Raw genomic sequence first — 13,760 nt, forward strand, 5'->3', positions numbered from 1 at the left:
GTGCTCCCTTACAGTAGAGCTTCCTGCCCTGTAGGGCCTTGCTACACCGCTATGAAAAAATGCCTCGTTGACTTCCTTATTTTCCAACCTGAAGTGTGTTGCAGCTCACCTTTTGACTAGTTGTGGAGTTTAAACAGCAATGTAAAGGGCACCATAAATGAATCCTACTTCTCTTTTCTCTCCTAAAAGAAACCCAACTTCAAGGTGTATAGCTATCTATCTGTTCAGATTAGTACTGCAGACAGAGCAGGTAATTGATATGCTTTGGGAATCACATTTTCATTTGAATAAAGACTTAGAACTTTATGGCTCTACCAAAGCATGAATGTTAGGAATATATATATATATATATATATATATATATATATATATATATATATTCAAATATAGTTGTTTTCTTAATTATATGGGACTTGAGATAATAGCTCAGCCAGTGCTGTTCAAAACAACCCTCTTTATATGTGTTACATGGAACTAGAGAGTCTTCTGTGAATTTTTTCATGGCAGATATCTCAACGTTATTTCTATGTAATCCTATTGTGGGCAACCTTGTAAAGGTTTTAGTCTGTAATATTCCATAGATTTTGTCTCTGATAAGATATTTTTTAAAATTATTTTTAATTATGTGTACATGTGTGGGTTTATATACATGAGTGCAGGTGCCCATGGATGTGAGAAGGATCCGATCCCCTGGAGTCCGAGCTAGGAGTGGTTGTGAGCTACCTGTTGTGGGCCTTAGGAACTGAACCCAGGTCTTCTGCATGAGCAGCCAGTCCCTTAACCACTGAGCCATCCCTCCAGCCCCTCTGATATATAAACTCTTTAACTTTGATGACCAGATGACCTAACTCTAAAATGTGGACTGTGGAGAGACAGTCTGATGCATTCTAGTCAGACAATACAGAACTGTGGTCTCTAACTTCCCCTTGCTCTTTATTGATGTGAGAGAATGACAATTCCTGTGGGCTTCAGTTTTCTAATCATTAAAATGAATTGGCCTATACCCCTTAAAGGCTCATTCCCGCAGCTACCCTCTTCCTCCAGCTAAGCTCAACCTCCCCAAATAGTAGCTGGGGTACAGAAAGTACAAAAATATATGTGCCTGGGGCAGGGAGCATTTCCCATTCAAATCATAGCAGTAGGCTTTAGAGAAGATAGCTTTGTTTCTGCTTCTGCTTTGATTACTATGATTTTTGTGATATGAACTATCATCATAGCTGCTGGCCCTGCCTGCTTACTAACACTTAATTTTTTTCTTCCATTTCTCTGCAGGAAAGACCAGAATGTCCTCTCTCCAGTAAACTGCTGGAACCTCCTCTTAAACCAGGTGAAGCGGGAGAGCAGGGATCATACCACCCTGAGTGACATCTACCTGAATAATATAATTCCTCGATTTGTTCAAGTCAGCGAGGACTCAGGAAGACTCTTTAAAAAGGTATATGGATACATGTCCCTAGTCACAAAGGTTCTTGGCTGGAGCAGTGGCACGGCTTCGTAAATAAGAGAAAGAATATTTTCTTTCACTTAGCAGGTTTTCCACTGACCATTCTATACCACATAGTCTTGAAGAAAAAGAATATTTGAAGTGGCAAACATTTTAACCTTCTAAGCTGAATTGATAATCCTAGGAAGACACAGTCGTGGATCAGCACCATTAACCATAAGCTTTATGTATTGATACTGTTCTGGGAGCTTCCTTTATGCTTTGCAAAACTCTTGGGACCTAGGGATCTTTAGTGTTGTGTCATATTTTCCTCATCTAGTTCCCTTACCAATTCCTATATGTGTATATTTTGAATTTAGTTTTCTTTTTAACTTCTGTCTTAGCCAGTTGGACTCCAAGATTTAGTTATTCTCAGCATGGACATCTTACTGCTTTCTGAAATTTGATTGTTACTTAATTTATTGCATATAGATTGAGAAATTTGACCAAAGAAAAGCTGAAAATAATTGTCATAAACTTAAGACATTTTTGTCAAATACCCTTTCAGGAACCCCCCTTTCTTAAGCTCTCAGTGGAGTCATTCTTTCATGAGACTTGGTTATAAATGCTCGCAGAGACCCTGAATACTGTACAAAGTAGGAGTCTTAATCAGTGTTGTATTGCTGTGAAAAGATACCAAGAGCACAGCAGCTCTTAGAAAAGAAAGGATTTAATTGGAGCTTGCTTATAGTTTCAGAGAGTTAGTCCATTTTCATCTGGTGGGGAGCATGGTGCCACACAGGCAGACACGGTGATAGAGAAGTAGCTGAGAGGCCTACATCCAAATCCACAGACAGCAGGAAAATAAAGAGTCTAGAACTGACTTGGTCTTTTAAAACCATGAAGCCCAACCTCAGTGACATACTTCCTCCAAAAAGGCCAAATCTACTCCAACAAGATCACACCTCCTAATCCCGCTCAAGTAGTGCCACTCCCTAGTGACCAAGCATGCAAATCTATGAGCTTCTGGAGGCCATTCTTATTCAAACCATCACATATACCATGTCTGACATTCCCCAGAGAATTTCCAGAAAGTGAATGTCAATAATTTTAAAATTATTTTTAATTATGTGTACATGTGTGGGTTTATATACATGAGTGCAGGTGCCCATGGATGTGAGAAGGATCCGATCCCCTGAAGTCCGAGCTAGGAGTTGTGAGCTACCTGTTGTGGGCCTTAGGAACTGAACCCAGGTCTTCTGCATGAGCAGCTAGTCCCTTAACCACTGAGCCATCCCTCCAGCCCCTCTGATAGATAAACTCTTTAACTTTGATGACCAGATGACCAGAGGATATATACAGCTATTTATTTGCTGACTTCTAGATGGCAACATCCAGTATTAAGATTAGAGGCTAAGTGAGAAAATAGTTTAATAATCAGAATTGTCATTGATGTGGTTGTAGCTCTTAATCAATTTCCTAGTTTTTAATGTTGAACAATGTTTCAGATTTGATTAGACTTGGAAGTAGTACAGGATTTCTTCCATTTTTACTGGCCTGAACAAAAGACTGAGTACTATTCTGTATTTAACTGCATCTATGAAGAGGCAGTCTCTGTGTTTAGAGGTGGGGTATTGAGCGTATAACATCTGAAAAAGAGGGAAACATAACTCCTGTCAACACTCACTGACAGTCTGTTGTGACCCTGCTGTTCAGGGCACTTAGTGCCATCTCCGTGGTTTCCAGCATCTGCTCTAGCTTACTTATTGCTAATCTGAAATTCTCTGTAACACACAGTAATGTATGTTTCTGTGACTGAAATAACTTTTTTAGATGGACTCTCAGCTGTAATCTCTTTTGTTCTTTGTGACCTTGACACCTGCTTAGACTATCTTTTTTTTGAGACAGGGTTTCTTCTGTGTAATAGTCCTATTTGTCCTGGAACTTGCTCTTGTAGACCAGGCTGGCCTCGAACTCATAGAGCACTGCCTCCTGAGTGCTGGGGTTAAAGGTGTATGCCACCACCACCCAGCTTGCTTAGACTGTCTTAAACATTCCTGCAAAACTGGTGGTTTCTGCCTCCTTTTTCTCTGTTCATCTGAGAACAGTATTTCCATGAGGTGTTTGCCTAACTCAATTTCAGGCTGTCCGTCGGCTTCCCTTTTCTTCTAGTCTTGGAGTATATTAGTTCTTTTTATGTTGTTGTGATAAAACAATATGGCGAAAAGCACCTTATAGAAAGAAGGGCTTATTGGACATATGGTTGTAGAGCGATAAGAGTCCATCATGATGGAGAAGCATGGCAGTAGGCATAAGGCATGGTGGCAGGAGCAGGGAGCTGAGAACTCATATCTCTCATGCAAGTGTGAAGCAGAGGTTAAACTGGAAGTGGAGTGAGACTTTTCTCTCAAAGCACACCGCAATGACTAGTTCCTCCAGCAAGGCTGCACACCTAAACATCCCAAATAGCACCAGCAGCTGGGGATCAAGTGCTCAAATATCCAAGACTATAGGGGACATTCTTCATTACTTCATCACAGAGAGAAATTAGCTGAGAGAGATTTATAGCCTCTCTACATCTCAGAGAAGTCTGTGGAAGCAATAGCCAGATATCAAAGCTATTAGTATTCCTGGTTCCTCAAGTACCCATCTACATTTCACCAGAGACCTGGGGCATGTTAACCTCTAGAAAAAAAAAAAAATCCTTTCATTAATAACATTACTAATCAGGACCTTGGGGTTGACCTCTGTAAGCTGTGCTCTTATATTGATGATGTAAAGACAAATTATCAAGATTGTTTATGATACTTCATAGAAGAGTGGTTCTCAACATTTCTAATGTTACACCCTTTTAATATAGTTCCTCATGTTGTGGTGATCCCAACCATAAAATTATTTTCATTGCTACTTTATATCTGTAATTTTGCTACTGTTAGGAATTGTATCGTAAGTATCTATATTTTGTGATGGTCTTAAATTACCCCTGTGAAAGGTCATTCAACCCTGGGTTGAGAACCACTGTCATAGAAGAAAAACAAACATATGATAAGTTTGTAGCTTAGTATATTTTCACAAACAGAATACACCTGTGTAACCAGCTCCCTGATCAGGAATCAAAACATTTCAGTATTCCACAATATTTCAGTATTCCACAATATTTCAGTATTCCACAATATTTCAGTATTCCACAATATTTCAGTATTCCAAAAGACCCATCTTTCTTTCCCAATTCCAGATGCTCTAGGAGCAGCCACAGCACTTATTTCTAACAGCAAACTTTGGTTGTGCATAGATTCATATTTTGTATGACTAGAATCATGAAGATTTGGCCTGGTTTCTCTCGTTATTGTCTTTAAGCATATTATAATTATAATTGTATAAATGCAGATCATAAGACTGTTTCTTGGTTGTTGTAACTTGGTTTCAATATATTATTACTAATTTGAGATATAAATAGGATTATGGAATGGCTAGTGTTTATTATTCTAAAAGATGATCCATTTCTTTTCTCTTCCCCTTGGGGTTCCAGTGAATGCAAAGAACTCTCTACCAAGTTGGCTAATAGATAAGAAAAGACTCATTCTGTTTGAATTGAATGAGAGCCTTTCTGCTTTCTAGTTCTAGGCAAAAACACATTCTTCAAATCCCAGTTTTCTGCTATCTTGTGTAGAGTCTATTGCACCTGAAGAATTAGATCTCCACTGATAAAGATGAAAATCAGATAAGAGACCATCTTTTCTGTTTTATGATGCTTAGTGCTTCATAAAAGATGAATAAGATCAGAGACCTTATCCAAGGGACCTTTCTCATGTTGGATCTGCTGCTAAATTTGAGAAACTGAGCTCAAGACCTGAACTTCATTATATGCTTCAGTTCTCTAAAGATAGAAACAACATCCCCCTCCCCCCCGAAAAAAAAAAAAACAACTTGGGTTATAGATCTTTATCGTACCTCTGTCCTACACTATAGATTTCTTCTGAAAGGTTGTAGACCCTGAGATAAAGACAGATACAAGTGGAGTGTGAGTATAGAGCGAGCTGACTTACGCAGTAGAAAAGCCACATTTGTTGAGGAAAGGCGCTTCATTTCAGAGGCTCTTACAGTGACCAGCAACCAAGATGTAGCACAGTGGAATCATAGCATGGATAGTGTTTTTTGTTTTACCAGTAAATTTGTATCTAGTAGCAACAATAAAATCAATTAAGTTTGTATCTGGTAGCAAAAATAAAATCAATTTCTTCACAGACACTGGCTTCAGTAAAGGTACTTTTATTTCTGATTTTACTGAGGATAGCTATGTTTTAATGCTAGTCTGTAAAGTGTAGTGATAAAGAAAAATCAATATATATGTGCCGAGTATTATGCTAAACATTTTCACATATATTATCATCTTTAATCCTTGAAATGTATTTGTAGTTATTATTGTTATCTCTTTATAAAAGAGGAAAATAAGGCTTAAAGACATTAAGCAAAAGATGCATTGAGGCTGGTAATTTAGTCCTATGATCTGGATCTAGAAGCTAGTGCTTTCATCTACACGTTCTCTCAGGAAGCTGTAGCTATGGTGTGCAAGGAAGAGGCCTTACTCTTTGCCATTGGATCTAGAAAGTCATCTAGAAAGTAGGACTAACATTTTCATTTGTACACAAATCTCCCCGAAACATTAACTCTGTTGTTACTTTTACATGATGTGGACTAGCAGTTCAGAGTTGTCATGAAATAGGCAGCATGTTTTTCTCCCCAGGTATAGATTCACTAGGAAGAAGGGAAATAAAGGCTCTTTGAATACGAGGTACGGAGAAGAATCAGACTCATAGCTAATTCAACTGGTTTGGGTTGTCAATTTGGCTACACAATTGGCCCCTCTATGCTGCTGAACCCTCTTAAGGATATTCCCTGCTGACACTCTGGTTTGTGGTTATACCTACTGAGAAATACTATATATTTTGCATGAAGCTGTGTTGGAGATTCCTTTATGCTAAATATAACATCTGGAAAGTAGCCTCCTGTCCACAGCTAAGAAACAGATCCACTTTGTCTAGGATTCTAGGGAAACTTGAATCTGTTTGGTGTTCCTGACATCTCCTCAATTGAATGAAAGCTAAGTCTGTCTGACCCCTGTTGGAAGCAAAGTTTGAACAAATATTATTACTACTACCTTAGTTTATTTAAAATGGTAGCTTCAAAAACGGTGACTCTCATCCCCACATGGAAGAGTAATAATTTTTCCCATTTTATCAGTATATGAGTATACTGTTTCCCTCAGGGGGAAGGGACAATTTTGTTGGCTTCCTCCTTCCACCTTGTGGGTGACATGTAAAACACCTCTGGCTCTGCTTTTTTTTCAGCTCATTTATTCTGGCTCTTGACAGACAATTAAACTTGGAAGCTGGTCACTTCAGAAAAGATGTCCTATGGATCTTGATTGTACCCTTGTTTTTCCAGTTATCTATATTCCTAATTTGCTTTTAGTGCTCTAATTTTCTCTGGCAGAAACTCGGGTTAAATTTAAAAAGCTAGGTCACATTCCCCACAGACTTTGCCTGTGCATAAAAGCTACTTGGGAATTTTAAGAAAATCTTTGTGACCTTAAATAGAAAATGGTATCTTAGAATATTCAAAAGCATGAGATGTAAGAGGAAAGAAATGGTAAGTCAGACTTCATCAAGTCCTGAACTTTTTGAAAAGATATTTTAAAGAAAACAAAAAGTCATCAACTGGAAGAAAATGCTGAAAACTGAATAATTTACTCAGAATTGAAGTTTATTTTTTGATAGTTATGGAGACAAAATTCACAGGGGATTGCCTCTGGCAAGGGCCTCCTTGTTACAGTGTCATAGCATGGTGAAAGCATGACATTGATGACGGAGCAGAGAGAAAGAGAGAGATTGGTTATTTTCACCCTTTTAGCAGACACTTAATCCTGAAATAACAAACCCACTCCCATGATAAAGATATTGATCCATTAATCTAATCACTTCTCACCATTACAACATTGAGGATTAAGCACATGAACTTTAAGGGGCACATTCAAATCATAGCAGCATACGTAGGACAAAGGCTTGTATCAGACCGGAGAGTAAAAATCTTACAATTCAGTAATAAAAAAGACATACTACCTAAAGTTTTTTAAATAGGCAAAACATCTTAGTAAACAATTTTCTAATAAAGATATATAAATGACCATCAGCATATAAAAAGATGTTCAGTGTCATCCATCATCAGATGTATACACATTAGAGTATTTAGGACATATGCACATATGCTATCAATTCCCTAAAGTGCTTAAAATGAAAAGTTGACAATATGAAGGATTGTTGAAAATGTGTAGACATCTTGTGTTGCTTGTAAGAGTGTGAAATAATAATCACTTCGGAAAATAGTTTGATAACTCCTCAAACATTATATACTCACCATCTTGATTTGCCTTTTTTAGATATTTCTAATCATTTAGTCAGGAGAAATAAAGGCCTATGTTTGCACCAATTCTGTACCTGGATATTCATAACAGCTTCTGATTAAATTAAGGATTTTATGATGAGGAGTGTATACTTGAGTGTCCAGGTAGACTCTAAATGTAGTCAGAAATGTCCTTTTGAGAGGAGATTGCAGTTAGAAGAGAAGGAGGCCATGTGATAAAGAGTCACAGAGAGAAAATGTTGTGCCAGTGGTTTAGCATGTGGGAGCAGATTATGGGCTAGTTGCTAGAAAATGCAAAGACACAAATTCTTCCTGAGAGCCATAAGCAGAAGTAACCTTTCTGGCACAGTACTCTAGTTACAAGAGAATTACTACAACTGGTCAGATTTTTAGACAGCAACTATCTTGGTTCAGTTTTCAATTGCTGTATAAATAAAACACCATGACCAAACATAACTTGGAGGCATGGGAAGGGAAGTGAGAGCAGGAACCTGGAGGCAGGAACTGATGCAGAAGCCATGGAGGAATGTTGCTTATTTACTGACTTTCGCTCCTTGTAGCCTTTTCAGACTTCTTTCCTCTACAGACCAGAACTACCTGCCCAAAGGTGGTACCACCTACAGTAAGCTTGACCATTCCATATTTTAAAGAGTCAGTCATGGTGGTACATGACTTTAATCCCAGCACTCAGAAGGCAAAAGCAGGCAGATCTCTGAGTTCCAGGACAGTCAGGGCTGTTTCACAGAAAAACCTGTTGAGGAGTGAGGGTGAGAGGGGAGAGAGCAGAGAACAGAGAGAAAAGAGAAGAAAACATCCCTACAGGTTTCTCTACAGGCTAGTCTGGTAAGGGTATTTTCTCTTGAGGTTCCCCCCTCTCAGATGACTCTAGTTTATGTCAAGTGCACATAAAATTAGCTAACACACCAAAAAAATAGGCTTGGTAGTAAAAGAGATTTAAAATTAAAAAGCAGTATATGTTGCCCTTTGGATGGGTAATTAATTTTCTATGTATGCTGAGCGAAGATGATTATACTATAAAAAGCATATTCTATGGTATTATTATCATAAATAATAACAGGAGAAGAACTGACCCATATTTGTATATGCATTGATCAGTGTCTCTGGCAGGTATAGCTGGCCTTCTGTATCTACATTTTTAACTGCAGGCTAAAAATATTTGGGAAAAGTGAGCATGTGTATTGTACATGTGTAAGTTTTTTCTTTTGCCATTATTTTCCTAAATCGTGTAACAAGTACTTAAATAGCATTTACATTATGTCAGGTTAATGTAAGTCCTCTGGGAATGATTTACAGTATAAAGGAGCTATAAATGCAAGTAGGTTGTATATAAATACTTTACTACTGTGTAAGAGACTTGAGCATCATTGAAATTTGTTATCCTCAGGGGTTCAATAAACCAGTGCCCTGAAGACACTAAGGTATGACTATGCTATTGATTGACTGAATGAATGGGAAAAGAATAGTTTCTAAAGGTTATGGCCCTGTATTCTGCCTCTTTGAGAAAGGGTTTAACTTGGAGATGTCTTTGAAAGAATGTATGAGTGATTTAGTCCTCCTGCTGTCCCCCTCCATCACCTGTCTTCCACTCAACTCGGTATCTGTTAGTGATGGAATTTCTTCCTCATTACAACATGGTCACTAAGAGCATTTTATGATGCTTTGTAGACAGTTATTCCAGTTATAGTTTATCCTCTTGGTAGCAATCACACACACACACACACACACACACACACACACACACACACACACACACACATCAAACAAGCAAAAAAAAAAAAAACCCAGAATTTGTTTTGATTACTTGAAACTTTATTCTCTCATTTCTGATGAAGAGATTGTCTTTGGAGAAACAAATAGGATGTGAAGCTGAATCATTTGAGTAGAGTAGGGAGTGGAAGGCTGCTGGGTACTTCAGAGGTGAGACTGCTGATAAAGGGGTCAGGTTTGCCACCAAAGCCAACACACAGGAATCTTGAAGCCACAGCTGTTCGTGGCTTTGTTTTCTGTGACACTGAGCAGCATCTGTCTGTGTGCTGTCCTAGAGGTATCTCTCTGGGTGTCCAGGATTATTTTAGATTTAGGCAGCTGAAGTTTTTTGCTTATGTGAGCTTATATGTTTGCCTTTTTGATGTTTTAATTCTTCTGTATCTAGCTGTTCTTTCTTAAGGAGATCACAGTGCTAGATATAAAATTTTTCAAGATATAGTGGTAAATCAGTTTTTAGAAACTGAAAAAATAAGAGAATTTGAAGAAGCACAATAAGGGGTACAGGGTGTGGATAGTAGAAAACAAGTGTCTAAGTACAGCTTTGTAAGTCGCCCTAAATTAGAAAACCATGCAGTCACTAAATATATCAGTGACTACTGTAAACGAACTACTGGAAACTAGCTTGAACCAGTTCAGTAGGGTGATTTGCCCCAGGGTTGTTAACGCATTTCATCTCCCTTAGGACTCCACAAGCTTTACATAAAGTGGTGATGCTCAGTACTGCTAACTCCTTTTCATTCAGTGGTAGCATGTTTGCCACTCCTTAGAGTAAATGGGTATTTACTGTAATTGTTTTGTCTTCTCATGGAAGTATTCAATACTTCAAGAATACATATTATAAAGCATATAGCTCAGTAAATTTTTACAAACACCTCTTTTGCCCCATTCCAGTCATTAACTCCTGAAGGGCTGACTTATGACAAAATAAAAGAATTTGCCTCTTCATTAGTGCAAAGGATATCTTCAACGCTATTCTTTCAACAATTTAAATGTTCCTTCTTTTTTGGTCTCCTGGTCACTACAATTTATACAATAGGTGTGCTTATCTTCTCTGAAGTGTTAAACTTTGTTCTAGAAGGCAGTTAAATTTACTGGTTAATTACTTTGAACTTGTGGGGACTTGGTTTTCTGTTTTCCTGTGGTAGGTGTATTTTGCTTTTATTCTTAGTCCTGGGACATATCTGTAAATTTAATACATGGCCTTTCTTGGGTTTCTGAAGCAAGCCCAAGATGCTTATCAAGGCCCTCCAACTTGTCAGGTTTTCAGTTTTACAATTTCTCTCAGTAGCCCCCTACCATGGGCAATCCCTGAGATGAACACCCATCCCAGTTTGCTTGGAGCTGAGCAGTTTCTGAGACTGGACCTTCTAGCCTTCTAGGTTTAACTATTCTGCTTCTGATGACATTTGGGTAGGTTTTACTTTAAAAATTTAATGTTCATAATGGTATGAACATTATACTGTCATTTTTTCTTCCTCATATATAGCTAAGAAGTTAAAATTCTCATTGGTAAAATACTCTTGTAAGACCAGGATAAAATAACATTGAAATCTGAACTCCCATGCTGTTTCTTCTACAACATAGTGCCACCCTAAGTTTCAGATATTTATAGTCAATAACTTTAAAATCAGGTTGTTGTACCTGATCACAAGCCAGGCTTTCAGGGATGAATTCAAACCAGAGCCTGTTGTTCACTCTCTCCTCTCATTCCTTTAGTTTCTGTTTTACTTCCCCCTTTCCTGTTTCTTTTTTGTATCCTTTTCCCTCTAGTCTTTTGAGTAATCTTTAAGTCTTACAGTATATATACATTATAGAAATTTAGGGAAATTAGGAAATTAGACCAGCATTAACTTAATGCTGGTTTCTTTCAGTGGCATTAATTTGTTGAAGCAGTTATCCTGTAAAATTTACTGTTGCTTGGCTTCTACCTATGCATTGAAAGTTGATTCTAAATACCTAAATGAAGTTTTATATTACTATTATAAAAATTATTATTATTATAGTGAGGGGGGCACTGAGAATGAGAGGGAGGGGAGAGGGGGAGGTTCAGAATCTGTCAAGCTCACACTGGCCTGGATGATTATCAGTTACTTCATGTTGAATCACTCTAGGAAATGTCTAGTTAACCCATAAGTGTTGTAAAAGGAGCTGCGGGCTGCTTCTGCCCGCCTGGCTCCTGGCCGCCTGGCTAGCTTGTACCCCAGAATAACAGTATACAAATTGTATTCATTTAAACACTGCTTGGCACATTAGTTCTAGCCTCTTATTGGCTAACTCTCACATCTTGAGTCAACCCATTTCTAATAATCTGTATGTTACGACAAGCTCGTGGCTTACTGGGAAAGATTCAGCATGTCTGACCTGGCAGCTTCATGGCAGGTGGCTCTCTGACTCTGTCTCCTTTCTCCCAGCATTCTGTTCTGTCTACTCCGCCTATCTAAGCTGATGTCCTATCAAAAGGCCAAGGCAGTCTCTTTATTTAACCAATGAAAGCAACACATAGAAAGAAGACCCTCCTACATCATTTCCCCTTTTTCTGTTTAAACAAAAAAGAGAGGCTTTCATTTTAACATAGTAAAATTACATATAACAAAACAGTTATCAAGCAAGAATTACAGTTACAATATTTAGATCTATTTTATCTTTTATCATAATAATGGAAAACCATAACTATAACTAACCATTCTTCAACTCCATCAAAGACTCCAGAAGGATATAATATTACCTATGTAAATGGAAGTAAGCAACTTCCAAAACTCTAGAAATGACAGAAACATCTCACTGCCTGGATAGTCACCCAAAATTCCTCTGTACAGTTGGGGCATCCATCTTTAGCCTTCAGGCCCATAGTATCCAGCAGACTTTTCCATGAAGCAGGAAATTTCAAAAACAGTTCAGTCACTTTTTTCTGTATCCTGCAGAATGTCTCACAGACTCTTTCATGAAGTAGGAACCCCGAAGGATCATCTCACCTTTAGGCAAGTTTAGCAGTCCTCTCTCTGTGGGTTCTCTGTGTCCAGTTTATGCAACAGTCCAGGCAAGAGCAGTTTCTTGCCCAAATGGCTAACAAACTCCATAAGTAGCCTCTTTGATGCCCATCTTCCTCTTAAAGTAGATTGGTGCTGCCAGGAGCAGATGTATCTCACTGTCATGAACAGCCCTAAGTTATTAAAACATTAAATGTCATATTCTGTAGTCTTTGAAAGATATGAAGAATGCCTATCTAACTGAAATATATCTCTATATATCTAGAAAATCTAACTAGCATGACTACAAGCTTGACTATTATTGATAATTATCCATTAACAACCTATATTTCCTAATTGTACATTACATGTTTAAATGAACTACACAATAACAATACCTTAATCAACAGCAGAAATACATATACATATAACAAGATTGACCTTAAATTATATCAGTAAACCAAGATTCATATCAATGCAAATTATTCATATTTCTATCACATAAGCATTCACAATCTAAACTCTCAACTCTGCAGTATCATTTTTTGTCACATAAAAAATTTATAAGATGTTATAAAAATATATGATGCTGTCATAAGGATGTACAGCCATCTATCAGGTAGTTTAAATATCAGCTGATAATTATTCATGTTGTCAGTTACCATCTCTGTGTCTCTTATATTCTGAGAAAAGGAGAGGTTATTAATATAGCTCACCAGGTACCAAGCAAATAGACACTGGTTTGTAACAATGTGCTAATAGTATGCAAGCCAACTTGGAACCACTATTTTTTTATTACAAGATTCACAGAAGTAATAAAAATGATTGTTATAACTAATGCTACGTGAGTGCTAGCTATGTCCAGAGACTTTGCTAAGTATTTATGTGCAGCTCATTTAATCAACACAACAGGCCTTTGAGGTGAGACTGCTTTTGTCATCTTTGTTTATAGATGGGCATAGGCAGAGGGCTTGGGCAGTTTCTTCAAGGTTATACGTCTGGCTGACAGAAGAATGTGGTTCAAGTTTAAGCAGCCAGTATCCTCTGAGTCATTTCTTCACACTATCATGCTCTGCTGCCCATGTGCATGAAGGAAGTAGTCATGTGGTCAAGCTGCAGAACCAGTTCTTGTGCAAGGACTAATGGCTTATGGATCCCACAGT

At 37.9% G+C, this 13,760-nt stretch overlaps 1 protein-coding gene across 5 annotated transcripts in view; it reads left to right on the forward strand.

Annotated features, from left to right (window-relative positions):
- Nucleotides 1-13,760, forward strand: part of Srgap2 (SLIT-ROBO Rho GTPase activating protein 2) — a 224,151-nt gene that overhangs the window by 115,778 nt on the left and 94,613 nt on the right. For all 5 annotated transcript variants that reach the window (XM_048430684.3, XM_048430682.3, XM_048430685.3 and 2 more), the window contains exon 4: nt 1,273-1,435. In XM_048430684.3, the coding sequence (XP_048286641.1) occupies nt 1,273-1,435 (163 nt within the window). The remainder of the gene's footprint in view (nt 1-1,272; nt 1,436-13,760) is intronic.

This window comes from Myodes glareolus, chromosome 5, assembly GCF_982192425.1.
Source record: "Myodes glareolus chromosome 5, mMyoGla1.1, whole genome shotgun sequence".
NCBI classification, from domain to species: domain Eukaryota; kingdom Metazoa; phylum Chordata; class Mammalia; order Rodentia; family Cricetidae; genus Myodes; species Myodes glareolus.